General features: G+C 48.0%; 8 protein-coding genes across 9 annotated transcripts; 5 read left to right on the top strand and 3 right to left on the bottom strand.

The window, feature by feature from the left end:
- Positions 1-4,848: 4,848 nt before the first annotated feature.
- On the top strand, positions 4,849-5,977 carry E1B28_013216 (uncharacterized protein; the record flags this gene model as incomplete). Its single annotated transcript, XM_043158361.1, has 6 exons — positions 4,849-4,902; positions 4,957-5,084; positions 5,135-5,267; positions 5,322-5,582; positions 5,646-5,837; positions 5,888-5,977. The coding sequence occupies 6 exons, from the start codon at positions 4,849-4,851 to the stop codon at positions 5,975-5,977; spliced, it is 858 nt and encodes a 285-aa protein (XP_043003706.1).
- A 199-nt stretch (positions 5,978-6,176) lies between these two features.
- On the top strand, positions 6,177-7,695 carry E1B28_013215 (uncharacterized protein; the record flags this gene model as incomplete). Its single annotated transcript, XM_043158360.1, has 3 exons — positions 6,177-6,394; positions 6,452-6,496; positions 6,549-7,695. The coding sequence occupies 3 exons, from the start codon at positions 6,177-6,179 to the stop codon at positions 7,693-7,695; spliced, it is 1,410 nt and encodes a 469-aa protein (XP_043003705.1).
- Positions 7,696-8,511: 816 nt separating this feature from the next.
- Positions 8,512-10,259, bottom strand: E1B28_013214 (uncharacterized protein; the record flags this gene model as incomplete). Its single annotated transcript, XM_043158359.1, has 7 exons — positions 8,512-8,616; positions 8,671-8,805; positions 8,874-8,938; positions 8,991-9,109; positions 9,179-9,890; positions 9,947-9,967; positions 10,037-10,259. The coding sequence occupies 7 exons, from the start codon at positions 10,257-10,259 to the stop codon at positions 8,512-8,514; spliced, it is 1,380 nt and encodes a 459-aa protein (XP_043003704.1).
- A 1,077-nt stretch (positions 10,260-11,336) lies between these two features.
- Positions 11,337-13,858, bottom strand: E1B28_013213 (uncharacterized protein; the record flags this gene model as incomplete). Its single annotated transcript, XM_043158358.1, has 3 exons — positions 13,429-13,858; positions 13,164-13,371; positions 11,337-13,108 (listed from the first exon to the last, which is right to left on the bottom strand). Coding segments are annotated over exons 1-3 (2,156 nt in total), but the record flags the coding sequence as incomplete, so codon positions are not given.
- A 2,135-nt stretch (positions 13,859-15,993) lies between these two features.
- E1B28_013212 (uncharacterized protein) lies at positions 15,994-16,773 on the top strand (the record flags this gene model as incomplete). Its single annotated transcript, XM_043158357.1, has 1 exon — positions 15,994-16,773. One exon carries the CDS (start codon positions 15,994-15,996, stop codon positions 16,771-16,773), a length of 780 nt encoding a protein of 259 aa, XP_043003702.1.
- Positions 16,774-17,014: 241 nt separating this feature from the next.
- Positions 17,015-17,932, top strand: E1B28_013211 (uncharacterized protein; the record flags this gene model as incomplete). The annotated part of the gene is made up of 1 exon (XM_043158356.1): positions 17,015-17,932. One exon carries the CDS (start codon positions 17,015-17,017, stop codon positions 17,930-17,932), a length of 918 nt encoding a protein of 305 aa, XP_043003701.1.
- An 800-nt stretch (positions 17,933-18,732) lies between these two features.
- On the bottom strand, positions 18,733-21,750 carry E1B28_013210 (uncharacterized protein). The gene is made up of 21 exons (XM_043158355.1): positions 21,509-21,750; positions 21,352-21,453; positions 21,249-21,298; positions 21,146-21,197; positions 21,063-21,089; positions 20,936-21,010; positions 20,776-20,882; positions 20,603-20,711; positions 20,411-20,545; positions 20,304-20,354; positions 20,204-20,243; positions 20,119-20,147; positions 20,044-20,046; positions 19,885-19,982; positions 19,778-19,820; positions 19,617-19,719; positions 19,446-19,563; positions 19,339-19,376; positions 19,188-19,278; positions 19,044-19,101; positions 18,733-18,976 (listed from the first exon to the last, which is right to left on the bottom strand). Exons 1-21 carry the CDS (start codon positions 21,686-21,688, stop codon positions 18,854-18,856), a joined length of 1,632 nt encoding a protein of 543 aa, XP_043003700.1. The 5' UTR covers positions 21,689-21,750; the 3' UTR covers positions 18,733-18,853.
- Positions 21,751-21,882: 132 nt separating this feature from the next.
- Positions 21,883-24,381, top strand: E1B28_013209 (uncharacterized protein). 2 transcript variants are annotated; one of them, XM_043158354.1, is made up of 10 exons: positions 21,883-22,058; positions 22,122-22,173; positions 22,224-22,354; positions 22,406-22,527; positions 22,609-22,710; positions 22,796-22,912; positions 22,980-23,068; positions 23,126-23,485; positions 23,541-23,786; positions 23,848-24,381. In XM_043158354.1, exons 3-10 carry the CDS (start codon positions 22,318-22,320, stop codon positions 24,203-24,205), a joined length of 1,431 nt encoding a protein of 476 aa, XP_043003699.1. In that variant the 5' UTR covers positions 21,883-22,058; positions 22,122-22,173; positions 22,224-22,317; the 3' UTR covers positions 24,206-24,381. The 2 variants fall into 2 exon arrangements, with proteins under 2 accessions (XP_043003699.1, XP_043003698.1); XM_043158353.1 differs by having other exon boundaries at positions 22,122-22,354.
- Positions 24,382-24,390: the final 9 nt, after the last annotated feature.

Here is a 24,390-nt window from a genome sequence, read left to right as displayed (position 1 = left end):
TTCCCTCTCTGCAAATTCTCGCAGAAATCGTTCGATGTAAGGATTTGGCGGGAAGGGATTGTTCGGTTCTTGACGGAAGAAAAAGAGGTTGTATCCTACTCGCTGATTTTCATCATCGTTCGGAGCTGTCATTTCGGCGAGCACAAGACTTGCTTCCGGATTGGAGCTACACATGTAGCTATGTGGAAAGCCTCGGTGTACGATCGGAACAGGTACTGAGAATAGAACCCCATCACTGGAGATGAAGATTGCAGGCGATGTGGGCTATGGCACGATGGTAATGATTAGTACTTGTTCTTAGGACTGCGCACAATCGAACTTACTACGTCGTTTGAATCCCAATAAGCTATCTGCTGGTCGACCTCGTCGGACAGAGGAGGACTATCAGGTACGGGCATATTGGGGTGATTGGATAGTGTGTTGGGATCTGAAAGGTAGTTGTAGCGGCTGGTACTGTCCCGGGTACTCAAGATCTTCACAATCACTGATTTGCCGAACCTGAAAGTCGAGTAGCGTAAGGAGAATAATAATCGCAGAGGAGTAAGCGATTGGAAACTGGCCATCCAGGGACAGCAAGGCGTAGAGTCAACTGCGATCGTCGTCTATCTCCATCCTACAGCTAGGTATGCAGATAGAACGCTCCCATGAAACTCCATCCTACAGCTAGGAATGCAGTTAGAACGCTCCCATGACCCCCCATCCTACAGCTAGGAAGGGAGGGTTGGAGGTTTGTTATCGATGATGGTGGTGGGAGGAGAACAGGTGTGACGATTGCGACACATTGTGACTGTGAGTTACTAAGTGACAGTGAGTTACAACGTGACAGTGAGTTACAACGTGACTTACTACTATTTGACTTAACTCACTCCCACCACGATGTTGAACACCTTCCTCCCTACATCTGCTGTTAGGAGGTCGGTTGTTAGGGTATCTTCCTCTGTCTGTGGAGGGAGGCGCCTAGACGTCAGCTGGCTTCATATCCAAACACTGGCCTTCACATAAAGACCTGTCCAAATGCCCGACTTTTGCGATGGTTGTGGAGGGGAATTCACCTCTGCTGGGCTACACCACCACTTCAATCAAACGACGAACTCCGAGTGCATCCGCTATGCAAATTCTCTGAGTGGATTTCCCGCCCCCCCCACCTTTTTCCGACGACATCGAACCCCCCGCAGATATAGAAATACACGACTTCGAAGACTTTCGTTATTTGGACTTCGACAGTGACCCAGCAACATTTGATGGCGACTTCTTCGGAAACGAATACACTATGCATGACTTAGGACAAGTAACTGAACCTTTGACCGGCGAGGACGCTCACGACGAAGACAATACTTATTGGCATGCACACAATTATGACAACGATAATAGCAGTGACATCGAAGATGGAGAAGGAGAAGATGGTCTGGAAGACTTTGATGAGGATGAAGTTAACGCAATGTATGAGCACGATTGGGAACCAAACCGAGAGGGAGAGAGCGACGAAGAGGTTGAGGTTGTGAATGTCGAGGAACGGCTTCCTGGCACACACTTTGAAGGAACACCGATCCCTGAAACAACGCAACGATTCAAGATTGAAGATCGACTACGCCATCCACCATTCGTAGTTCAATTTCCGGGCCCTGCTGGACGCCCTTTGGCCGATAGAAACAGTGAGAACGCAGACATTCGTTATAGGCGCGAACTGGGTCCAGGATCCTCATTCTGGCAACCGTTCGTCTCACAAATTGACTGGGAGGTCGGGAGGTGGGCGAAGCTACGTGGGCCTAGTTCCAATGCTTTCAACGAATTATTGAAAATCCCTGGGGTACGATCATTTATCTACTACTAATAATGCTGTTTTATTGATACTTCTGTGTAGGTTGTAGATGCTCTTGGACTATCGTTTAAGACAACCCAAGAACTGAATAAAATCATTGATTCTCACCTACCTGGCCGCCCTCCCTTCAAACGCGAAGAGGTTGTCGTTGCTGGCGAGGCGTACGAATTTTATTACCGCGACATCTTAGAATGCATCCAAGCACTGTGGAGGGACCCTGATCTGAGCCAGTATCTTATTGTATGCCCCGAACGTCACTATACAGACAGTACATGCCAGACAAGATTATACCATAGTATGCATACAGGTCGGTGGTGGTGGGCTACGCAGGTGAGTTCTTGAATATATCTACCTGTATCTCAAGTATAAAGACTTACATTTGTTCTGTGTAGAAGGAGGTTGAGAAAACCCATCCAGGCGCTACGATTATTCCCCTCATCATATCCTCCGACAAAACCCAACTCACCGTCTTTGGGAATAAGACAGCCTATCCCGTTTACATGAGCATCGGAAACATACCAAAGGAAATCCGACGTAAACCTTCTCGCGGGGCATATGTTCTTCTTGCCTATCTCCCTACCTCCAAGCTCAGCCATATCAGCAACAAGTCGGCTCGTCGTCGCGCTCTGGCTAATCTTTTCCATACCTGTATGGGTCATATCCTATCCCCTTTAAAAGATGCTGGCCTCGACGGTATAGAAGTAACGGATGGGATGGGTGTATGTCGGCGGGGTCACCCTATTCTAGCAGTCTACGTCGCCGATTATCCAGAGCAAACTCTGGCCACGATAGCCAAAAGCAACCGCTGTCCTGCACTCTGCCCAACGGAACCCGAACAGCTGGGTGAAGACGGCATGGATGGGCCTTTCCTAGGACTTCAAGATGCTCTCAATGTCCTCGAAACCATTGCTGACGGCCCGACCGAGTTCCATAAACAATGTAAAGCACATGGCATGAAGCCTATTGCGGAACCGTTCTGGAAAGAGTTACCCTATACCAACATCTTCCAGTCAATCACTCCAGATATCCTCCACCAACTCTATCAAGGACTCATCAAGCATCTGGTCGCTTGGTTGATAAAGATTGTCGGCACTGCAGAGATAGATGCTCGATGTCGACGGTTTCCCCCCAATCACAACATACGGCTTTTCATGCGAGGGATCTCCGGTCTTTCTCGCGTCACTGGAACAGAGCACCAGATGATCGGCCGACTACTTTTAGGCCTTATTATCGATGTTCGACTTCCTGGTGCCTCTTCTTCGTCTCGCCTATGTGGGGCTGTTCGGGGCATGTTAGATTTCGTCTACCTTGCCCAGTACCCTCTTCATACTACCGACTCGCTCAAACTTCTCAAACAGGCCCTTTCCCGTTTCCACATCAATAAGGACATCTTCGTTGAGCTCGGAGTATCCACCAGCTTCAAGATCCCCAAGCTGCATGGATGCCAGCACTATGACGTCCATATCCAGAATTTCGGTACTGCAGACAATTACAACACCGAATATACGGAGCGACTACACATCGACCTCGCCAAAAATGCCTACCGTGCAACTAACCATCGTGACGAACTCCCTCAGATGGTGCTTTGGTTGGACCGACGCGAAAAACTGCACCGCCATATCAAGTACATCCAACACAAGTTGTTGGGCACCACAAACCCCCCTATTTTATACGATATAACACCTGGAGTGACTTTCGAACGCACTCTGAAGATGACGCGACATCCTACCAGAAAGGCTGTTAGCTTCGAGGTGCTTGCAACTGCCTATGGTGCCATCCACTTCAAGGAGGCATTGGCACGTTATGTTACTAGCATTCGTGCTCCCACCCTCTCGACACGAGTCCTCATTCGGGAGTCTCAAAATCTATACATCCCTTTTGCACGTGTTCCTGTTTGGCACCGCATCAAGTGGACAACCCCTGACATATACAATACAAAGACACACGGTTCTGTTGTGGTAGACAGCGCCCACGTCAACCCTTCCCGTAAGAATAAGCGTGGACACATCGTTCCTGGTCGTTTCGATACTGTTTTGGTTAATGTCAAAGATGGGCAGGCGCTCGGAGTTAAAGGTTTGTTCACTTGGTTCTACCTTCATCCAAGTTTCGTGGACTGACTCATTATACAGGGTATCGGGTGGGCCGCGTTCGCGTACTGTTTTCACTTTCAGAGAGCCAGAAGGACATGCTCTTCCAGGCGGACGAGCAGGAATATGTAGCAGACCACCTTGCTTACGTTGAATGGTTTACTACGTTCCCTCGCAGACCTGAAATGGCTCATGGCCTCTACAAAATAACCCCTTCGGCTGATGCAGACAGCGGTTACCGAGATGCTAGCATTGTTCCGGTCTGGTCGTTCAGACGAAGTGTTCACTTATATCCTAAGTTCGGTCCTGTCGTACCTTCTGAATGGACTTCTAGCACTGTTTTAGATCAGTGTTCTTGTTTCTTTGTAAATGCATTCAGTGATAGAAATTCCTACTACACTGTGTTCTAATATGATTAAACCCTTTCCCCTTCATTTGTGTGATAACTTATGCAGAAACTCAACTACCAATTAGTGCGAATTATCACCAATTATCAATTAACATCAATTAAAATTCATTAGTATCAATTAACATCCAATTACTGTTAATTACTGTTAATTACTGTTAATTAACAAAGGAGGTTTTTTCTGATGACTCGGGACACCGAGAAAGGCGAATGGAAGTAACTTACCTTTGAAACAGCTATCGCAGAGAGATTGGGACATCGTAATGCGATGGAAGGACCGTGATGCCACTGATAAGCCCCTCTTCCATTTATATGCTCGTTCCCAGTAGTGATTGGATTAATCCCATTTTCGAGGGCTCGGATGGTTTCCGATCTGCCGATATAGCCAGAATAGCCACGAAGAGCCACGTCTACCTTACTGCATAAGTTACTTGTCATCACCTACCTGGGAACCACGTGTTCAATACAAGTGGGATTTGAGTGGGACGGCCCGTCTGATAGATTTTCGAAACTTACATCGCCTTGGCTTCGACAGAATGACGGATTCTGAGTCTGACCATGGCGACCTCAGTCTCGACGCTATTTTCCCTGTATGTTCACCGAGGTTGTCTCCGAACACAGCTTGAACGAACTTCACGTATCAGGAGCCTCCCCGACCGCAAACACCAGATCCAACCATCAGCGTTTATCACCGCCTGAGAAACACGACCAAAAATCACGGCGAGGTGACGATAAGGCTTGTTGGTTCGCATCCATTATGGGGAAACTACTTGTGTGTCTTTTTTTTTTTTTGAGAGGCACTAATCTCACCATGTTCTTTAGATGGAACTCTGCAATTTGCCTGGCTTCGTACTTTGAGGAAAACGAATCTTTGTGTAACGATCGATCTGTTTTGGAACTAGGTGCGGGAGGTGGTCTACCAAGCATCATTGCTTCTTTGAACGGTGCTCGAAATGTATGGGTGCATTGATTCTATCTCTTCTTCCTTTTTCACCACCTATTAAGTCAGGTCGTTATAACCGACTATCCAGACGCAGCACTCGTGAATAACATGCAACATAATGTCGACCACAATATCAGCGATGAGCAAGTACGACAAAATATAGTCGTTAAGGTCGAGATCGCCGTCATGCTAGCTTGGATGAGAGCTGACGCTTTGCAGGGTTACATATGGGGTACACCAGTTCATTCTCTCCTCGACGCCTTTCCTCCCTTGGCTGAGGGCTTCGATCTCATAATTCTTTCCGATTTGATTTTCAACCATTCACAGGTAAGTACCGGATCTCAACATCTTTGCGGCAATAAATACGTTTGACTCATTCTTAACTACTAGCACGATGCTCTTCTGAGGACATGCGAACGAACTCTTCGTCCCGCCACACCATTTCTAGACGCAAAGGACCCCTGCGTACTCGTGTTCTACACTCACCATCGCCCCCATCTAGCCCATAGAGATATGGTGTTCTTTGATAAAGCTCGAGAACAGGGTTGGAAATGTGACAAGATAATCGAGCAGAAGTACCCAGTGAGCACGTTTAGCCCCGAGTGTGATTGTGTTGCTCACTGTCTGCATAGCCCATGTTCCCCGACGATCCTGGGGCAGAAGAAGTTCGCTCTACTGTCCATGGCTGGAGACTGTCAAAGTCAAGTACTTCAGTAGTCTGACTAAACGGTTTTTGCGTACTGCTTGATATCACGGTTATCAATACAGTCCGCGATCGACTCTCGTTATGTCTCAGTTTAGATAACGAGCTGTACTAACGCGATCGCAAACCTCGATCACGGAGGCTAAGGAGTAAAAATTTACTCCTAAGGGAGAGTTATTTATTCTTGCACCCTGATCGTCACTTCGCCTCCACCCATCATGATCTCTACACCTTCAGATTCTACCCCAAGGTCCTCCCGGCCTGTTCTCTTGCGCGCAATTGCACGTTCCGTTTCGCTCAGGGACGGAGACCGAAAAACATCACCTCACCCGAGAAAAACTCTTTCGAGCTTGTCCCTAACAGATCTTCTTTCCACGAGCCTCGCGGATTCACCTGGAGCGTGCGGCTCTCCCGACATTAAAGAGGATAGGAATGAGTAAGAGGCGTTGATTTTGAACCGAAGCATTCGAATTCTGACTTTATATTGCTTCAGGATGTTCAAACGAAAGCCCTCTTTAGTGAAGAAACCCGGCTTCAAGTATGTTTGATCTTATCACTTATTGATTCATTACTGAAAGAGATAGCTTCAGCTCCGCAGAATCCGCAGTACCCATCAAACCTGGGAAACAGGATTCTCTCCTCAAGCGCATATCCTCTTTGGTTCGAAGAGATAGCACCCGGGAGTCATCTCCCCGACCCTCGTCATCACAAACGCTATCGAGCGATCCCACCGTGTCTTCTGGCACCACAATCGAAGTCGGTCGTGATTGGGATCGCAGAGGTGATCTGCACCGGCACGACAGCGAGGGGCTGCTGAACAACCATTTACAAGCTTTGACGGAGCTGGATGAAGAACCTTTCTCACCTTTACCAACCCCTTGCCAAGGGTTGTTCGAATCGTCCAGTTTCTATTCAGCGGGGAGGTCACATCCTTCGTCCTCAAAGCTTATGATAGTAGTGGATCATGCGAGTGCAAAAGACCCTCTTTTGCCTGCCTCCTTAGGACAGGAATTCACGCATGACCTTGCCGTACCTTTTCCACTTTCACCACTTCTCTCTCCCATCATAGGACAAACCAGCCAGATTAGTCTCTTCGACTACGAGACACCATCTTCCTGGAACATTGCACTCCCACCATCTCCTATTTTAAGCCCCTCCCCCTCCATGAGTACGCAAGATATTCATACATATCTGGAAGTCGAACTTGACAGCGCCCTTCGAGGTCACTCCCACTCTCGTCGGCTATCTCGGAGCCGATCTGCATCAGAATCTGACGAGTCATCGAGCGGTATTGCCTCAGTGGACACGCTATCAGCGTTGTCATTGGAATATGCACTGAATGTCAGTGGGTGCAAGCTGAAGGACAGCGCTCGCCCGAAGACATGGGCGAGCGACCGTGGCTACGAGATTGGGGTTCGGGGATTGGTTATTCCCACCGAGAAACACATCATGCCTTCTACTGCTATCATTGTTGGCCTTCATCGTCAGCGTAGTGCTGATGGCGTTGAGATTCCGATTGGAGTGAAGCGTATCCGTTATACGGAGGAGTCGACATCTGATGATGGAGTTGCACCCTTATCGGCGGAGCTTGATGTCTCCCTCGAAAGGAAGCCGATCTCTCAGTCATATCCAGTTGGTGTTCAGCTACCCTCCTTGGAAGCAATGAAAGAGCGGAACGCCAGGCGAAAGAGTGCGACTTTCTTCGACAGATTCCGGCGCGTCCGTTGGTTCTCATGAATATCATTGCAATGGAGGCTTCCCCGGCTTTGCTAGCCCTCAATGTCAATTTCCACCGGTTCATTTAAACTGCTTACAGATCTGATTCATGGCATTCGTATTTCCGTTGTCCCTCTGTTATCATCACCGATTTCAATTTTTCCGATCTCCATCTTCTGATGTGTCTTCTATTTGTGAGAATGACAAAGTAATACTTATACCTGTATAATATGTACTATGTATACATCGTGCAATAACTTAGCAAATTACGAAAGTCCACACACGCAGGTGCCAGGTTCGGAAACCATCATGTGCGAAGAAATGGACGGGACAAAAACCTCCGCCGAATCAGTAGAGACCTGCGTCCTTGAGATGGCTGCGTAAAATACTGTCTCGAACTGCAGATATAACGTCAGTGAATCATATCAATTCGATCAATCTCGGGATTCAATTACCTGTCTTTAAAGTCTCTCCTGTCGCTTTGGTATCCTAGGATAAATGGAAGACCGTCAATTGACGATCTTTCGGTCGAGAAGAGAAAATTAGTCACGCACCGTGCAGGACGTCGGGTAAATATAAATCATTCTTGGTGTATCTCCCGAGCTACGAACAGCTATGTCCTTGAATCGCGTCTTCAGGTCTATGAGACAAAGAGACACACAGCATGAATGTCGGAATTTGAGAAGTTGCATCAAGATCACTCACACTTCACAACTATTGATGCATCATTGGGTGTATCATCCCCAAAACTGGGAACGTAATCACGGAAACGAACACCACTTTTCAATTTCTTCCTCAGAAGATCGCACTTGTTGAGGAAACACACTAGGGTGGTGTTTAGGAGGAGTTTTGAGGAGCATATGGCCTTCCAAATAGAAATGGTGTCTTGTAAACGGTTGACTGTCGTATCTTCAAGAAGGTATTCATTGAATGCAGATATTGCTATGTGAAGTTGTCAGGTCAACAGTAATCACGAGAAAGATATCCAGCACGCACGAGCGACTGCCACATGAAAGGCATAGGAAACAGAAATGAAGAATTGATGAGATTCGTCCAGAAGAGACACCGCCCATAGAACTTACGGAATATGATCGCATTGACATTCTCAAAGTAGGGTATCCAGGCCCGGCGCTGTTAGATTCTTTAAGCCGTTGTTTTTGTTTTTGTTTTTGGAGCGTGGGAGGTCAAAGGATGCTTACCACGGTTCTAGACCCGCCGACGTCGTAGAGAATCCAGTCCAATGATTGTCCCATCGCGCGATTGGCTTGATAGAAAAACGGTAAGAACATTGATGACCGAGAGCGGGGAAAACAAACTTGATTCAAAGGAAATGCGGTACTCCTGAACGCCTACCGTTCTGAGGCGGCACCGAACAATGTCATCGTCAGAGGGCTGGTATTGTCGTGTAGCGATCCGGTCCAGGTCTTCAAGGAAACTAAATGAGGGAAAGATATTGAGATTGTGCCTTCCCAAGAACGAAAAAGAAGACTAAGGATTCACTCACAATCCTGCTGACTCCTCAATATTGATGTTCCTTTTGAATAGGATATTCCGGACCGTTCCGTCTTGCCACAAGCTCTTCATGTCGTCTTTCGAATTGGCGATAACGCGGGACGCTTGTTGCAAGCCCGACTCCTCGTATCGTGAGTCGGAATTGAGACCGGGTATGCGGTCTCCATTGGTGTATGCTGAGCCATGGAGACCAGTTTGGAGGGCTTCCTTCCATAACCAAGGCCGCACAAAGACTTCCTGACCAGCTCTTCGTGGCGATGAAGGTCTGATAATCTGAGAACCATCCACAGAAGGTAAAGCGACGTTATCTCCTCCCTCCATATCCATGCTTCTGACCTCCTCCGTCCCTGCTCCCAATACTCTCTTCAGGTCAGACTCTACACGTTGTAAAGGTGCCAAGCGCCGTTTGAGGTTCTCGTGCTTGTCGGACAGTAATATTTTATCCTTCTCGTCCAACAGATTGCCGGGAATTCGCCGTGTCGGTGGGCGGGGTGTCACTAGGACCTCTGAAGTGGACGGCCTTTGTTTGTAACTCTCTTCAACGACTGAATCGTATTCGGAAGAGGGTATGGGTTCATTATTGGCCTCTGCCTGTAGGGCTTCAAGGATAATTGCAATCGATCGGATGAGGTTCATTTGGATGACAGCCCTCCATGACGCTCTTTCTCGTTCCCACTCGTCCCTTGCATAGGCCATGCGGAAGTCTGAGAGGTTGCTATTCAGTTTTTTTCTTGATGATATAAGGATGAAATACTCTGACTTTTCAGGGTCGTAGATTTTCCTGAAGGAAATAAAGGATGTTCGCGTCAGGATATCTGTGTACTCTGCCAAGGTGACACGAACCACTCACCACTTTCCGATTGCCCCAGCAGTAAAACTTTTATGACCGAACTCCTCTCTTTCTTTAGCGCAGCCCTTGCCTTGTTAATCTCTTCGTCTATTGCATTACTGATCCTCTGCGCTTCTTCTTCCCGACGCAGACGAAGAGATTTTTCCGCATCTGTTTCTCCGATGGGGGGTGCCATGAGCTCGGCAAATGGATCGATGTCAGAACGAAGAACTGCGACTGGCATGCTGATGCCGTGGATTCTTCAGGAGGGTTTTAAAGTGTAGTGTTGAAGGGATGAGAGACGGTTCGTATGCAGAAGAAGGGAGGGGAGATTTTATGATGATGGGAATCACTGTCTGCCTATTTGGGGACATAATACAATGTATCACCTGCCTGAGTGCTAACAAATTTACTGACTAGTTGACCAATGATAACGTTTCGTGTGTATCCGTTGGAGATCGGCGCTTCAGCACCGCTTGAAATAGGGTGCCGGTGGCCAGACAGTTGACCGTTTTCGTTCCAAGTTGGCCATTGGCATGAGCTGGGAAGGACTCGTTTCGGAATCTTGTGCGAGAGGAGATCTGAGACCTGGGTGCTTGGCTCGCCGCTCGCCGCCACCCCGAGTTGAAATTGACAGACAGATTACATATAGAGCGCGGGTGGCTCAGATCGCTTCTCCATGTTTCACCGCCCTCGGCATGAAAGAGGTCTAGTTCCCATCGCTGTGCTGGCGGATCCCTCCATCAAACATCGTGTGATTGGGTTCTTGTAAATTATTTGGTAACAGCGGGATTCCATGAAATCGAAGTTTTTGGTACGTTTCACGTTCTCGCGCGTTATATGACCCGTAGTTCAATACTCTTGTGAATTTCTCAAAGCTGTCAAGTTCCTTGATGTGCTTTGAATTGTTGAATGCTGCGATGTCCCCTCAGTCCTGTAAAAGATCTATCAGAACCGGTTCTAGTTATTCAGTAATGAGCAAACCATGGTCCATCATGATTAGCATTTCAACAACCAGTCATGCGTAGAAACCGTACTTGTTCGGATACCGTCCAATGTTGTGAAGTTTGAGATCAAGTTTGAGATCTGGCAGGTAGAAGAAATGGGGCAAGGACGCGTTAATTTAGCACGGGCCTCGGACTAACGGGGCGGAGATTAGACGGATTCCAACTCCGTTCGGATCTCTCGTTATAGCCTCAGGTTCAGAATTAGATCTTTGATAAGTACAGGACATTATAAGTAAAGTAAAGATGAGTCCTGAGCCTATGTACGAGAAGAAAGAGAACAAGATATCGTACAGAAAAGAAATACTCAAACAGACGCCCGCCCATTTTTTGCCGCTTTCTCCATTCTCCCTGTCTTCGTTTTGACAAATCTACTCGATCTCTTCGGATGCCGAAGAGGACTACGGAGGATCTCCATCTTGACCTTCGTTCCAAGGGAAGACAACCTCGAACAAGTCCCGATTCTAGCAGAGCGTCTGAGCGGCGCAGGCGAAACGACATCTTCCTCAGCCACGTCTAACTCCCTGCGAATACCAGGTTCTCGGGGAGTAGATGGTAATTCGCTGACCATGGGCGAAGAAGTCGGAGAACGAGCGGTAAACTCGGCCGCAGATTGGCCAGCGGACGTAATCGTGGGCGTGGACAGACGGGCAACATCGGGCAGAGGGATGGGTTGCAAGAGGGGCGCAGTTGGAGTTCGGGGAAGAGGGGCACGAAGACGTTTGTTGAGGGATATGGCAGGATGAGGAGAGGTATAAGGAGGTGATGAGGAGGATGTCATCTTCCTTCTCTTCTGGGCGGCATCCGATTGGTCATCCTCCAAATCGGAAACCTTTCTCTTGTGGCTGGGGCTGTTAATGAGAGCATCTAGCAGAACTTGAGAACCGACAGCCAAGCCCGGATGATTATCGAACTGGGAGAGGGTCATCTGAACTTGCATCACTTCCAAATCACCAGTATCACCCTCATCAGTGTCATAGTCGAAGCCAGAGGCAAGATCGGCGCCATCAATGACAGTAGAAGTGACAGGATTGTAAGATCTTGAAGGTATGAGATCTGCATCAGGACTCTGAGCACGAGGGAGAGTGTCGGTGGAGTCGTGAAGTGAAGTGAAGTGTGGCTGGGAACATGAGGGAAGCGGAGAGGGTGTTTGCGCAATAGGTAAGGTGTTCGGCCTTACTTCGACAGCAGTCAAGCATTTTTCCATCGGCACAACATCACCACCAGTGTCATCACTGTCATTGGGAGGAACTTGAGTAACATAAGCGGCGCCACATTTCTCATAGAAGGCCACTGCTGCATCCTGATCCCGCCCTTCGCTCATTAACACCTTCAACTCCATATCGAGCCTCTTGTACTCAACGCCATTCTTCTTCTCCTTCCAAATACGTTCCCGAGATTCCATTGTCCCATCAAACACCTCCTTGCGCTTCTTGTTCACGATCAGAAACTCTCCATTCCCGTTACCAACGTTAGCTTTCTTGGCAAGGTAAGCACGGTAATCGCGCAGGGAAAACCAATCAATGTCAAGCCAACGTGATTTAGCCTCCTCATCGGTTATCCACCCAAGAGCAAGAAGCCTATGCAGGAACTTGCCAGGAATAGGATAATCTCGACCTTTGGGTGAAAAGTTCCGGGGTCCACCAATATAGGGATGAGTCTTGAGCATTTTCCGGATGTGCTGCGAGGTCATCTGTTGAGCGTGGTGTACGAGAAGAGGGTAGTTGACTGAAGAAAACGGAGTGATACCCCATGGGAGGCCTAGAGGTGTGTCTGGGAGGAGTGTGAGGATTTCGTCGACAGAAAGGTCGGTGATTTGGTCGCCGGAAACCATGGGTTCTTCGATGAACTCCGCATCTTCGTCAACAGAGGTTTTGCACCAGACACGCATGCAATCTTCGTAGTCAACCAAGGCTTCGTAAGGGTCGAAGAGCTCTGGTGGAGGCGGGTTGTCATATCTGTGGGCGTTGTCGAGAGGCGTGATATTGTTCTCCTGCAACATGGTCTTCAGCTGCTGGCGAGTTGGCTGAGGTATCTCGGGGATGATGCCACATGCGTGTGGAGGTTGTTGCGGGTCGTAGTCAAGATCCTGTAACAGACAAGGTGAGGACTCGGAAGGGACACGGACACAAAGCACGCCGCACCTTCGGTGTGAAAGGGGTGTCAATTGTAATTGGAATGGTATAATCCGCCGGAGTCTCGACAGGTTCTAGCACATTGGTAGCCTCGAAGCTATCGCGCGTATTGTCCGGAAAGGATATATAGAGTGTTCCGGGAACGCAGGTAGTGAGCGTGACGATTACACCGTCAGCGATCTGGATTTCAAAAGTCCGTTGCTGGGCCATTACACAACTAGAAAACGATCCGGGTTGAGCGTTGGGGTGCAACAGATGTCGATAGTCTACATACCAGCATCCTGCCCACTTATATACAACGGACCGCTTAGACGTTATTGGTGCGGTATTGTTGTTGGATGTGGCATACCGCTTGAGCTTCCGCTTAGACTTCCGCTTCGAGCCAAAATTGGCCTTCAAATATCTACCGGAGTGCCACATGACGGCCTTTTGTTTCCTTTGTTCTTTCATCCACGACTTGAGAACATCCTAGCAAGACTTCAATCTAGGATGAATATTAATGAACTTGAAAAAATACACACTGATGACCGTCCAAAATAGACATGGCAGTGGGGAGGAAAAGCTCTCAGCGCACTATCCCAGGTCTTTCGACACCCCAAAAGTGCATCATAAGGAATAGCAACGCGAATTTAGGTTGAGAAGTTCCAACCCAACAATTTCTTTTGCCGTTTTTGTCTTTGGTGGGGTCATGACGGTGGGGAACAAGACGTGTAACGGCTACGGTGATGGTACTGTAAACCGGGCCGACGTTACGCACGTTTTTCTCGACCTTCAAGAGTCTTGACCTCTCAAGAGTCAAGACGATAAGTCTAAGTCTTTGTACTTCGCATACGCTAATTTCTTTCAGAACGACGAACCAAATCTTAGGCCGAAAAAGGTTGTTTTTATGGGAAATGAGCACACTACTGGCAACTCGCACAAGAGCCTCTTACGTCTGGCTTTTTCCAAACGACGAAATTTTGCTGGCTATTTGACGCAGCAGGTCGTGAAACACTCACCGATGAGAGACCCTTGCCATCCACAGATTTTCAACTACTTTGATCACTCATTATTTGAAAGTTCTCGGCATTTATGAATGATTATTCAAGCTCTGGTTGCCTTGAGCATGCTCCTTTCCTCAGCACCAGTCAGCTATATCGGTCAAGTAGGGGAAACGCTACCGCTTGTGCCCCATCGAACATTCCTGCCGCACCACATACACCGAGTTCTCCATCGACTCCCACTGCCGGATCATTGAAACATATTGCACGCCGAATGCCACCCACAACTCGCTAGTATCATCCGGATCTACAAATGTCAACGATACTCCTTTGCCTCGAGGCTAACAGAACCATGGAAATCACTGGATTCGTAGCCAATACGCGGATACCAAGGTTTTAAAATCCTCAAAGACGGCATAAACTCGGCAAACTTGAATCGCCAATTTACACCAGTCTCGATTTCATTCCAACGGAGGAGAGTCGGAGGAAACACCTCGGTTCTGCGAACCATGTTCTGAATCCACTGCACTCCCTCGAATGACAAGGGATCGGAGCAGCAGCCTTCAGATATGGCACTCCTTACGAACAAGCGTCTGTCCCGAATTTTGCTCCAAATATTTCGGGGACAGAATTCATTGATACCTTCCGGCGCCACGTTTACGGTGCCAAAGAACGATAGTACCAATTCTACAGTGTCCATGGCTTGCTAGGCGCATAGTTCAAAGGTCGAAAGTCTTTGGGTAGGTATTTACCTTCCATTCAAACGGAAAACGTTGATACTGGTTCGTCCTTTTATCGAAGTTTGCAATTGGCGGGTCTGTACTGATCGCTCGTTATGTTGATAGGTGCAAATATGGGTATGTGAGTGCGCCTGGTCACTTGTGTTATTCTGATTCTTATTATGTACTGACTCTTGATCCTGATAGGAAAATTATGTTGGTACATATGTTGATGGGCAGCCTTCTTGTGCAGGTCCCTGGAGGACAGTATCTGGACCGGTTTGACTTTCTTGTCAGAAATGGTATGTCTGTTGGCTCTTAGCTTGCCTTAGCTAGATTGATTAACATAACCAGAATAAAAACCCGAAGTAGGCGTAAGGCGCTCATTCATTGACCCCACGGCACCGGTAATGACTCGTTCATTCATTCATCGCTATGCATCACTGTACGCCGTTTTTACAGAACAAGATAGAATTGTCGGGCAGGGACGTCGACGAATGAATTGTGAGAAATTATTCCATTTTGAGGTTTCGGAATCTAGCTGTTCATTTCGAAATATTGATTGTGGGTCCAGCATTCCATAACGAAAACGTTGGCCAAGGGCAGAACAGCGGCGTTAGAACGCACTCCGGGTAGCGTCAGTCTCACCACAGCGCAACCACGGCGTACATATGGTTCGTATGCAAGTTTGCCATGCAAACCTTCCTTCAGCGATTGCCCGCTAGCCGAGGCTTCACCCGAGGACCAAAATTCACTCAGAATCCTAGTTCCAATGGTCGTGGTTGAGCTTACAGTGATACTACACTTGACTCACAGTAGACCCAACTTCCCACATCCTCATCGGATCGGATCAATCTCCAATATGAGGATAGATTTCCCCAAAAAATTTCGTGGCGACAGACTCGTCAACCAGAATAGGTGATTATCGCCTGTCCTGTGTGGTGGTATGAGTCGATTTTTTGATTCTACTCTCTTTGAACATCAATTACTTACGGAACGATACTAGACTTTCTATTTTTGCTCGCCTGTGGTCTTCCGACCACGTTCAAGAAACACATAAAGCTCTCCCAACTCTGTGTGTTAATGCCATCGCTTACACGCCTTCAGTTCAAGCACCAACATTGTCCTTTTTCTTCGCTAATGCCATCCGACTCCAACTCAGATGATCCTGTATACTACATTCACTACAATCGTTATGGTTTCCGTGAGGTGGTCCCCGGACGTCGATTGCGACCCAACCCCAATGCACAGAGGCCCTATTCCTCGTCGACTTCGAGTTCGACACGACAATTTAATGAATCTTGGTTTAACTATCACAATTTGACCGACGTTTCCTATCCTTCATCCCTGAGCATTTCTCTTAGCAACAGCAATGGGTCGAGTCTTGGTACATCTGGTGGTCAATCCCCTTTGACAAGCTTCCCAACATATGCGCCAGCTGCTGCTGCATGGAGCGGCTACTCTACAACACAGCTGCCTGGTCCGTTTCCTGGCCATTCGGCTGGCGCAACTCACTCTCGAACCAGCTCAACTTCCTCTCATGGCAGCGGATATGAAGCCGACAGAAGTGAATCTGATTATGCTGGTGAGGAAACCGCCAACGCTCCCAGTCACCGCGCTGTGGGTCATGGTCGTTCCGCCAACGCTCCTAGTAATCATCCCGCTGCCGGTCAGGTTCTAGAAAACAGCCGTAACTCATTGGGCTCTGATTTCAGTGGCGGACAGTATGGCCAGTTCAATCATGCCTCCAGTTCGACAGCTGCCATTAGGGCTGCTGCTGGCTCTCCCTTGTACCCCGTGTCGGCGGAAGCGCCGGAGGTTACGTTCTGGACATGTGGATACTGTGGTCAACGAATACTGGGCACGGCCACGGAAACGCACTGTTATTTATGCGATGGCTTCAGAAAATCTAAGGAATGAAATTTTATGCCCTTAGTATAACCAAGAATGCATCAATGAACACTGAGATAAATAATTACCCTTATGGCGCCGAACTGAAAGAAGGCCCGTAAGTATCTCAAGTTTCTTGTTTTTTATTCCCCCCCGGACTCTTCATGATCATGAACGAACTTACCTAAAATAAAACCCTTTACTTCTATGCGCTGTTTCTGCAGGTATTATACTCTATAATGTGTACGTATACCGATGGTGACTATACATCATGGTAAAAAGCTCCCACGATCCGCGCTTGACTGCTATCGTCAACATGTCGAAATTCGCTGCAGACGTTCCGTGGTTCTTTCCCAGAAAGCGACGCATGTCCGCACCACCGCTCAACTTTCGTGATCTCAGGGACATGGACGGAAAACATTTCTACATGAGGCAACACGAAATCGAAGATTTATTCCTGGATCCCAAAGACATGGCCGAATATTCATCTTTTGATCGCCTCTACCCCACCGTTTTATTCAGCAATGATAAGGCCCTGAAATTATATTCATATCTGGTCGATGTGTCGCAAATTGTGGCCACCATGGACCTGGCGAGGACGAAGGTCCCTGTTCCTCGCGTTCACAAGCACGGCTATTCCGGAAACTGTGGTTATATCCTGATGGAGCGGATACGAGGATATCCACTTTCCCGTTTTCTTCGTCACTACAAATGCCCTATGCCTCATAAAGTCACATTCGCGATAAAAAGGATAGTCGAGGATCTAGCGAGCTTAGGTCTCTGCCATAACGACGTCAAACCACGGAACATTGTTGTCAGCTCGAGCTGGGATGTACTGACTATTGTAGATTGGGATCACTGTATGCCACTTATACACGCAGGAGAGTATACCAGAAGGGTAGTATGGGCGGAGAAACACGACCCCTTTTGCATCACGGATATCTGGGACGCTTTCTTTCTTTCTGTGGCCGCCGACAGGGTTGGAGAGGAGTTGCTCATGGAGCAACACTATCGTTCCTATATGTACACGGTGCCTCTCCGAACGACCGGGACGGTCTCCCAACCGTTTGGTCCGCAATCAGCACTGTCTTTGGAGTTCATGGAACGTCGTAGACGATCCAAGGCTTCCGCGCTTGCAGGCGGGTCGGAAACAGCAGAAAAAGCGCAATCTGTCGAAGTGGGTCTTTAGGCTTGAAAAATTGCGCGAGTTTATGAATACTCACTGCTTCAAACTGTCGTCCATAAGCCTTTATCTTCGCACGTAAAGACAGATTTATGGATGGATAATTGTGGCGTCACCGATTTTGTCGGAATAAATACCCCAGAAGGTGCCTAATAATGTAAATGATGGCTCTCGACGCGCTTGCTGTCCAGTCAACTGCTCATCTGTGACGAAACAAGTCTTTTCACGCTTTTCTGACGAATTGGAGAACAGGAATCACTCTTCACATTGAACATTTATCATCATTACGAGGCGATGGCAGGCAAAGACATTATGAGTTTCAGGAAGTTAGAAGTCGAGTGTCCTATAATCTCAGACTCGGAGACCCATTTCTTGGTGAGACGGAGAAACCGAGGATTGATTCTAGAGTCTCAAAGGAATGACCGAATGGTCATCGTTCGACTGTCTCTGGAATGATCCGCACATGAGCGTTTCTGAAAATAAGGCTATATCTTGCGGATGTGAGTGAGTTTGGAATCGCGATAGCATATCAGTACCCACTACAGCTACCGTCATTCGACTTGGTTTCTCCCTTCAGATTCACCGAGGAGTCCCCCATATCAGTAATAGTGGCGTTGCCAACTTGGTTCGAGATGAATACCTAAACCTCGTATATAATAACCTGACCCACATAGGAATCGAACCACAATTGTATTCAACTGTGAGTTTCGCTGAGGATAAGAATTTACCCTATAACGGTAATTGTGGCGTTGCCACAAAGTTAGTCCGTAGCCCCGTAATGATGCAGGGTGACTCTCGACCGTCCATTTTAACCGCATTAAAACAGTGACCAATCGGTAAGATCAATTCATCAGAGGGAGCGGGGATACCACTGTAGGTGACGACTGCATTTTAAAAAAGCGCGACATCTAAACGCTTCATGTCAGGCTACCGCTCCACCACCTCGATATCTCCCGACTGTTTCAAAGCTACTTTAACCTTCTGTGCACTAGCTCTCGCAGGCCATGGTTGATTGAACACCTCGTCGAGCTCTTCTAGAGTACGTCCATGCTAGCGAGGAGGACCAATACTATCCTTAGACCCATCATATGAAAACACGAATACGAGAACAGCTTACCGTTTCGACACAGAACAAGAACCATAAAATAGATGCACATATGTTCCATCCCACGAATCTACAAGTAACAAAAGCAAAAGACACACAAGGTGTAAGGCGTAAGGCACGGAAAAACCAAAAAAAAAAAACTTTGGGAACCCTTACACAAAGTAATATTTCCACCCAAGCTTCTGTAATCCAACACTATTGGCAAACGTATTGATGAATCCGGCACAGTTGGAGATCAGGATATGGACTAGACGAGTCATTATCAAATCGATGCGACCCGATCAAAAGTAAAAAAAAGGAGTCTTACCAGCCATCCCCTTCGCTCGCATGTCTTGTCTCATCACCCTACAAGTAAGAAAGATCGAGTCAGAACAGAGGGCCTTACAAGACACCAGCGCAACCTCGAAAACGTACTCCGCACAATACAACGCTTGGAGAGGTGTGTAAGTGAAAGAGTACGCGATACCGAAGAGGAATATGAAAGTTATCGAGGCATTGGCGCCATTCGTGTTAGTATTCCCTTCTTCACCGTCTGTGGGAGAGAAAAGAATGGTTCAGCGTAGTATAGATATAGATAAACCGTACAATTAGCAGATAACGCAGCGACAATGGCAAGTAGAGCGGCTAAAACGAGGGCCCCGATGTATAACCGCTTTCGACGACCGATTTTATCCGTCACAGATGCGCCCTGAAGATGATTCAGAGTCAAAGTCCCGCTTAGAGAGTACTTGAGTGGTTTATCTTACCAGAAAGGCTCCGAATGCGGACAGAATAGAGTTCGCAAAGTTGCTGAGATGGACCGGGAAATGAAGAAATCAGAAAGACTATTATTGAATGTGTGAAAGAGACATACTAAACGAGCTGGGTATGCGGAGAAGTGACCCCCGCATTCTTCATCACGACCGGTAGGAAGTAAGTGATCAGACCGTTTCCCGCTAGCTGCCCGTTGATCTACAAGTTATCAAGGTCAAAAAAAGATTCCTGAGGAAAGAGTTAAGTATGGTATACTCACACACTGAGCAATCGATAAAAAAATGGGAAAAAAAATTGTTAGATCATGGTTTGGATTTCTACCAATAAATTTTACCATTAACGAAAGAGTCAACATACGCCACCCTATATGGTATGATCATCAAGTGCTCAAGATCCCGTAAAAAGACGAAGCAGCTTACGTCGACTGGCCGAAGAGAAGAGATAGGAATAGTCCCAAAACTGCAGTAACAAAATTGATTGGCTCATTGAGATACGACGTGTATTCGGTTTCGGACTCACTGGCTCAAATTTCCTGGCCTCAATCGACTGTTGGAACTCTTGCATTTCGAGCTGACGGCGAGGTCGCGTTACCACTGTCGTTTGGCGCCGGAACAACAAGTTCTTACCTCTACGATAGCATTCGTCTGACCATCGGTCCCATGGTATTTGATAAGTATATCTTTCGCTTCATTCAACTTGCCCTTTTGCACTAGCCAACGCGGGGATTCCGGGCAAAACCAAACGCACGTCATCACAATAACCTGAACGGGCGTTAGTTAGTTCGTTGAAGAAAAATTCCTGCACAAATCGATCCATACGGGAGGCCCAACTTGGAGAAGGAGAGGTAACCTCCATGCCCATGTGGAGTTCAAGTTCTCGGTGCCTACCATGGCTCCCGTCGCGGGAATGCTTCCTATAAAGAAACAACTTGTGTTCCATTCAGTTTCAGCGGGGACTGATGACCTCAAAACGGTGATCTCGTGTCACTCACGAGTTGTAGAGTGCGCCCAGTCTTCCTCGCCACTGGGGGGGAGCCAGTTCGGTTACCCACGTCGGAGCAGCAGTCGTGGATATGGCAATCCCAAAACCAAGCAGAAACTGAAGTATATAGTATCAGAAAAGTGGTTGGAGTATATCGAGAACAAACGCACACGACCACCTAAAAACATGCCTTTACCTGTGGCCGCGGTGATGATCGCCACTCCGATCAGAATGAACGTGCCGCCCTGGTCAAAATCAGTTTGATGGGAGAGTCATCTGAACATTAACGGTACCAACAATGAACATGCCGCCACGCCGTCCAGCCTAAAGGGAATTCATTGTAGCACAAGGGAGACCATGTTATGATTGAAAGTACTCACTATGTCAGTTGCAGGTCCTGCAAAAAATGATCCAACACAATTGCCCACTATGCTTCGCGAATTTGAGCTGTGATCTCGGAGGGGAACATGTAGGAAAGCATACTAGATCATGAAGACGATCCCGGTTGACTTCCCGACAGTCTCTTCGTTGAACTAAAACGGAATTAGTCGTATACCGAAGTAGAGATGCGATTTCCCAAACTCACAAAGGCAAGATATTGAGGCATCGCGTTGATTCCCCCCATAAGACTGCCATCAAACCCCGACGATACCGCGTTGAGGAATCCAACCATTACGATGAAATATAGCTGTGAACAAGGCGTCAGCGAATAAAGAGATAAAAAGCGAGTTCTTCCAGCTCACCTGAAAACTACGTTTGCTCAACGGATCCAGGGACGTGTTCACCAATGCCTTCTCATATTCCGTATTGTAAACCTCCTCGATTTTTGGCAGCGGTGTAACAGTCGACGACGTAGGGGCAACATTATGTTTGAAATCGTCTTCGGAAGCCTTCGAGGCGCGGTCGCTGATGCTGACGGGCATTGCGGGAAGAATAAAGACCGAAAGGGCGAGCACTTTTCATCCTGGCAGTAAGTTTTATAAAGTGGGAAGCTTGTGTCTGGTGACTTCCGGCGATGTGCGGTCTAGGTTTCCATTCGTGGAAACACGGTCCGATAACGGTCGCCGCTCCGAGAGCGGATAACGTGCTCAGTCACACTTTCAGTCACACTTTCTCTTCACGCGTCCATCTCATCGCCTTCACCTTCCGAGTCGCTCGCGATTTTCTTTTGAATACAGAAAGAGCTATCGACGGAGTTACATAAGTAGCGTATAACCGATGATATCGCTTGATCGCAGTCGAATGGGGGCAGTACATCTTCCTTACAGCTGGCGGTAAAACTTGGCTACAAAGGTAGAGTCAGTTTGGTCCGTGGCAGTCTTGCAGCTTGCTAATCACATTTATATATATATACAGACCTTGCCAAGTTAGAACGCGACCACTGTACACCCCCATGCCCTCCTTGCAGGTCAGCTTGGCAGCGCTCACCGTGCTCATTGTAGCCTACATTCTCCTCAGCCATTTCCAGCAACGGAACCGTGAACTTCCTCTGCCTCCGGGCCCACCACAGCTTCCCTTCTTTGGAAATGCAACCCAACTTCTCGGAAAGAACATGATTACAGTGTTCGATCAGTGGGCTGAGGAATACGGTAATGTCTCCTCCTGTTTGCTCACCCTTGCTGTGACTAAACGCCCAACAGGGCCTGTCGTATACCTGCGTATGTTCGGTCAACCAGTTATTGTTCTGAACTCTGCAGAAGCAGCAGACGACCTCCTCGAAAAGAGGCACAAGAACTACGACGGACGCCCCAACTCCATCCTGGCAAGTCTTCGGCTGTGGCCATACCGCTCGCGTTTATGTGCCAACGGTTGCTAATTCGATATTCCTCACTGTTGTACACAGGCCTCTACCGCGATGCAAGGCGACATGATGATGCCTTTCATCCATGCCAATGATCGTTTCCGGCGTGTCAGAAAACTGGTCAACACCGAGTTGCGGCCTACAGTAAGTAGCCTGCACCTTAATCTCTGTGTGCCTAGGGGATATGTCGCTAACATGACTCGCTGTGCCTTGCTCGGATGATCAATAGGCGGTGACAGAAAACTTCAACCCAGTCCAGACGGTCGAGGTTCACAAGCTGGTGAACCATATCATTCATGGCCCCTCGAATTGGAAAAATCATATCTCAACGTGCATGGGGTCGATTGTAGGCCGTTCTTGATCTCTTCCTTCTTTTCACAGACCGACCCTTATTTTCTTCTCGTTGAACGTAGCTTACGACGGCAGTCTATGATAAACCTCTCCGGGGTGGGAAAGAGACGGAGGGCATCATCAAGGATGTCATCCGTCTCAATGACGAGCTGTACGCGGCCAACTATTTCTCCGTCTCCCTCATTCTCATTCACACCTCCAATCTTAGCATCAACGCCATCGACTCTGGCCAGAACTACGTCGACTTTCTCCCTTTCCTCCAATATGTCCCCGGAATCCCATATAAAGCCAAAGCAGCAGCCTACTACCAGCTCGCCGAACGGACCTACAAGGCCCTCATGGACGAAGCCAAGGCCAATTTCGAGGCCGGCAAGTCCGCGAAAGGTATTGCTGCGCGTTTATTGGAGAAGGAGTCGAAGGGAGGGGACAGCAGGGTGAAGATCACGACTGGGGGAGATGAAGATGGCGATGGCGATGGCGAACCAGATTATAGAGAACAATATTGGGCTTTGGCCGCCTTCTATCTGGCCGGAAGTGACACGCAGAGCATCGCTTCGCAGAGCTTGATGTAAGCTTCCAACCCCATTGATTGAACGTTTATGTGCTAACTAAACTCTTTCCAGCCTCGCACTTGCACTCCATCCCGACATAATGAAGAAAGCTCAAGACGAAGTCGACAAGGTCGTTGGGTCAGATAGGGTCCCGAGCTTCGCTGACGAGCCAAACCTCCCTTACATCAAAGCTCTCACCAAAGAGGTGCTCCGATGGAGACCTACCGGTCCTGTTACCATTCCTCACGCTAGCATCGAGAGCGATAATTATAAAGGCTACTTCATCCCTGCAGGTGCTATGGTCATTCCTAACGTCTGGTACGTTCCCCTTCTTTCTTCACCTGCCTTTAATCGGGTTTCTAATTTCTACAATTGCCAGGACAATGCAACAAGACCCCAAAATTTACCCTGAACCTGAAAAGTTTGACCCGGAGCGCTATGTGCGGACCCCTAACTTGCCTGTGCATGCTTTCGGTTTCGGTCGTCGTGGTTGTCCAGGTCGTCGTGTGGGCGAACAGACACTCTTTTTGGAGTTTGCTACTATTGCATGGGCTTTGCATGTCTCGAGGGCGAAGGATCCTCAGACCGGTGAGGATATTCCGTTGAACTCGGATAGGGAGACGGGGTTTAGTCCTGTAGGTCTGTTGGAGCCTTTGCCATTCAAGGTTAGCATCACGCCGAGGAGCGAGGAGAGGACGAAGTTGTTGGAGAGGGTAGTTGAATCTGAGGAGATCTGAGGGAGCTGTTGTATTTTACCTGGTCGACTATCCAGCTTTCTGCCTTTCTTGTGTCTGCTTTCTTACTATAGTTCTGGTTGGTTATTGACTTGTCGTTCGTTTTGCATATTTGGTGAACATTTGCACCTAGTGTTAGGCAACAATACCATAGCAAATCTCTCAAGAGTGCGCGTACCTTCTTGGAT

Source organism: Marasmius oreades, chromosome 9, assembly GCF_018924745.1.
Source record: "Marasmius oreades isolate 03SP1 chromosome 9, whole genome shotgun sequence".
Lineage (NCBI taxonomy): Eukaryota > Fungi > Basidiomycota > Agaricomycetes > Agaricales > Marasmiaceae > Marasmius > Marasmius oreades.
The sequence above is the reverse complement of the archived record's forward strand: the minus strand, read 5'-3'. Positions and strand labels throughout refer to the sequence as shown.